Raw genomic sequence first — 4,537 nt, 5'->3', positions numbered from 1 at the left:
ACGTTAAAAAAATTATTACATCAACAATTGTATTTAGTTTTTAACTATAGATAATTAAAACGAAATAAAAATAAAATTTTAAGCATGATTTTAAAAATAATAATAATTAAATAACTAAAAAAAATAATTAGGTGACTAAATCTAAACAGAATGTTTACCCTTCGATTAACTCAAGAAAAAATGTAGTTTACTATTTAACGGAAAGCGTGAAAATAAAAGTTCAACAATCATTTTCAAAGGTAGGTTTAGAAAGAACGAGTTAGCCTTGAACTGTTTCCCAAACACAGCCTTCTCTCTGAACTGGTCTCCCTCCGCCACCCAATCCTGTCGCCGGTAGCTTCCCAGCATAAGCTCAAAACCACTGTTCTCCAACTCCAAGCAACAAACACAATCAAAATCTGATAAGAAAAATACTCCTATTAAAAATTTAAAGAGACTTCTTTTTAATCGCCTTTTATTTCCAATTTCTTTTCCTCTGTTGCTTTCTTAAACCTGAAGGCTTCACCCACCGAAATAATCATTTTCTTAATTCCAGATTTTTCTCCCTTAATTCTTCAGATTTCCTACTTTCAGGTAACCGCGTTTTCGTTTGTTTTAGGAAACTGTGAAATTTTGTTGTTATCTCTTTTTCCTCGATCCGTTGCTTGCTAATAATATTTGATTTGATTATTTCTTTTTAATTAACTCTTTTGTCGTTAAGTTAGATGAGCTGATGTTTCAATTGATGAGAACTTTGTGATGGCTAAATATGCTATTTAATAGAGACGGTTTAGCTTTATATACTTAGCGGGAGGAAATTAATTCGGTTGAATTTTGTTTGGTTGTAGTGAAAATTGGAGGAATAGAAAAGGTGAATTTTTGTTATCTGATAAGTTTTTGGAGTTGAGTATGAATTGAAGGAGGTTTAGTGGAAGAGATGAATGTGAGCCGTGGCTCTGTTCACCCAGTGGAAGAAGATCCACCTGCAACTGACGGAGCTGGAGGAGCTGGAGGCGAAGGAGGCGACAACGAGGTGCCAACAGTGAGGATGAAGGATCTTCAGGGAATGCCTGGTACACTAGGAGGGCTTGTGTTGAGGATATGTCAGTTTGCTTTTGCAGTTGTGGGACTTTGTATTATGGCTACCACTAGCGATTTTCCATCTGTTACTGCCTTTTGGTAATTGCTTCGGTTTTGGTGTTTTTCTGTTCTGCTTAAAAGTTGGCTTGGATTTTGATCAATATTTGAGCATGATGAGGAATCGGGGATCAATATTTGATTCTTTTCATATGATCTTTTTTATTTGCAAACTCTAAATATGGGAATGATGCTCTAAATCGAATGACAGAGCCTTGTTTGTTTACATGTGAATATGATTTTAGAATATAAGAAGGCTGCTTGATTGGTTGCTACATGCATTGCTATTATTCTATCTAATCATTTTGGTTTATCTTTGGTTGAATCTATATTAGTTTTTCAATGTACATCTAATTGAAAGTGTAATGATCGAGTATATTTAATAATTTTAATGAAATGAAGGTTAGTCTTAGGGTGTTAAATGTTAAAAACCCATTTTAAACAACATATCAAAGTTGAACACTTGAGAGCTCTCTAGTTTTTAATTATTAATTTTTGGATAAGAAAGCAAAAGAAACCGATATTATGCATCTTTTAGACTGGACGTGTTTTACATGCTAAGTGAGGTCTTATATCAAACTTTGAAAGAGATGTAAAGAAAATAGAGTTTTGTTGCTAAGAAAATAGAGTTTGAAAATAGAGATGTAAAGTGAAGCAACTAGTTTTGTGTCTATATTCTGCATTTGATGTTATCATATTTCTTTCATAACATGGAATTTTGTATTTGCTACATCAGCTACCTTGTTGCTGCCACTGGCTTGCAGAGTTTGTGGAGCTTATCGCTTGCTATCATTGACATATATGCCCTTTCAGTGAGACGTTCCTTGCAGAATTCCCGTGTTGTTACTTTGTTTACTGTCGGTGATGCGGTAAGATGTTTACTTTCACTGTTACAAATGAAGCTAAATGGTTGGAACACGTGTGCTATGCTATTTTTTTTCTGTTGAACATCATAAAAATCGTTATGTATGGATTTCTCAGAAACTTATCCTAACATGTATTACTGTTAACTTTTTGACATCTGCTATGGCTTCAAGCCTTCAACCATTGGCTTTGACACATTCAGAACTGCTTGGTCTACCTTGTGACACTTTTTGCACAAAAGCTTCATTCTTCCGATTGAAAATTGCAGTTAATAATGACTCATTCGAATATTAATCAACTTTCTTTTTTCAGTGACAAATTTGGTATTTAAAGAGCTGAAATTGTATGAATAGTCTTCAATATGATTTTCCAATCAAAATCATTGGCTTGCCATTGGTTCTGATGTAGGATACCATTGACATTGGTGTTTGTATTGGCCAACGAGTAGTCACAAATAACCGGAGTTAAGTGGATAATGGATTTGCGCTTTTGATAGCACTTTGCTATTGGTTTTACTCGAACCAGAAAAAATGTTCCTATCTTTTACCAGTCTTTGTTTGAAGAAACCTCTGGTTTTCCATGATTTCTTGCACTACTTGTATAGCAATTCCAAGGAAACACGTAGAACTAATTGTGTCAGAAGACTTAACTTTGCAAAGCTTCTGCATATGCAGTGCAAGCTAATTCTGTGGACTGCATTTGATTGGAAAGAACAATCAGTGTTATCATTCACCATGGTTTCCAGACTTGCATTAGTTAAGAGCTCAAGCAGTTTTAGTTTTTTTTCCACTGCCTTGTTTTACCTCTCCATCGTCTTTGCACGACATATGTGTTCACTACATAGCTCCTTGGATTTTGGAAATTTTAGCCGTCTTGATCGTATGTACCTTTTACCTTGCAGATCACATCCACTCTCACATTTGCTGCAGCTTGTGCTTCTGCCGGCATCACCGTTCTTATCGACAACGATCTTGATAGCTGTGCTCAGAACCATTGTGCAGAGTTTGAAACTTCGACTGCAATGGCCTTCATTTGCTGGTTTGCTGCAGTACCTTCGTTTCTGTTGAACTTTTGGTCACTCGCATCCCGGTAAAAGGGGAATGCGAAAAAACCGAAGTTGAAAGGAGTAAAACCATAGCTGCTGTAGAAATCATTTTGTTATGTCAAATACATTTCCCTTGTAGCATTGTGGAACCTATCGATGTGTTGTTTTTTAAAACGTTTGTATAGGCGTTATGAATACCAGTTGCTTCGGGATTGTCTCAGGAAAGGCGGGTTAATATACGCCTAATATGCGGCGTTACCGGATACATTAAAAGATATTTAACAAATTCGGTTTAGCGTTATCGGAAAAGTTGAGTAATAATAATATAGTAAGTTTAAATTATGAAGAAATATTAAAAAATTTGACAACCGGCAAACTTAACTTGTCGGTTGGTGTCAATCCAAATTAAAAATGTATGATCCATATCAATATAATAGGTAAAAATATGACAAAATCGGTCACGAAAAGGCAATACCGGTAAAGTTCTATCGGATATATTAAAAGTATTGATACTTTAAAACACTAAATCGACATTTTGTGAATTTAAAAGAGAAACAGTTTTATCGCATATAAAGTGTCGATACTTTATAAAAATGTATCGATCCACAACAATATAACAGGTAAAAATATGATAAAACCGTATCAAAATGATAAAACCGGTATCAAAATGATAAAACCGGTAAAGCGCTATCGGATATATTGAAATTGTCGATACTTTAATAAGTACGTGTAATAAATTATCGATAATTTCAAAGAAATACGTAATTATCCTTTCGAAAGTATCGACACCTGACATAAAAGTATCGACACTTTGGTAGTTGTGTCGATTAAATATAAATAACATATCCGATGAAAATATAAAGGACATAGCTAAATATCCTCTGAAAATAGATAGAACGGACGAGTTTTTGAAATCGAAGCGTAATTGTTGTTGCATTTCAGAAGGCGTTTCTAAAGCGAAGTTTTGTTTGTTGTTGCTGCAGTCGAATCGAAAAGTATGTTGTCGAAACCCTAGTTTTTTATTATAATAGTACTCGCAAATAGGGTTTTTATGTGTTGTTTGGGGTTTTGGAGTAAAGAAGTGTTTGAGATCGATTACAGGTAAAAAGTGATATTCAAGGTAAAATATAAATGTCGATACTTTTATTAAATATTATAGGTAGAAAATGATATTATAGGTTGTATAAATGCGCCGACACATTTTGTAGTGGCCATTCAAATTCTTTTGAAGAAAACCGTTTTACCACAAGAGTAGTTATCTATATTTGTATATTGAATAAAGTGTATGTAACAAGTATTTGATTTGATTTGCGTAAACTGATATATGAAGGAAAAATGGAGTTAATGGGTGGAAAAATTGTTGGTAGCGCAAATGACTTTGAAATTGAGGCCGAGACTCGAAAGCAACCAAATGGTGGATATATGTACTTCTAGTAAGTATCAATGTCTTTTTGTTATTATTGTTGAAATGATAATTGGATTAAAGTATTTAAGAACTTTAAATTGATTACA

The 4,537-nt window shown here is 34.0% G+C and overlaps 1 protein-coding gene across 1 annotated transcript; it reads left to right on the top strand.

The window, feature by feature from the left end:
- Window positions 1-261: 261 nt before the first annotated feature.
- LOC120164823 (CASP-like protein 5A2) lies at window positions 262-3,245 on the top strand. Its single transcript, XM_039174472.1, has 4 exons — window positions 262-573; window positions 828-1,158; window positions 1,853-1,985; window positions 2,882-3,245. Exons 2-4 carry the CDS (start codon window positions 917-919, stop codon window positions 3,071-3,073), a joined length of 567 nt encoding a protein of 188 aa, XP_039030403.1. The 5' UTR covers window positions 262-573; window positions 828-916; the 3' UTR covers window positions 3,074-3,245.
- Window positions 3,246-4,537: the final 1,292 nt, after the last annotated feature.

Source organism: Hibiscus syriacus, unplaced genomic scaffold, assembly GCF_006381635.1.
Source record: "Hibiscus syriacus cultivar Baekdansim isolate YM2019G1 unplaced genomic scaffold, ASM638163v2 tig00111543_pilon, whole genome shotgun sequence".
In the NCBI taxonomy this organism is placed as follows: domain Eukaryota; kingdom Viridiplantae; phylum Streptophyta; class Magnoliopsida; order Malvales; family Malvaceae; genus Hibiscus; species Hibiscus syriacus.
The sequence above is the reverse complement of the archived record's forward strand: the minus strand, read 5'-3'. Positions and strand labels throughout refer to the sequence as shown.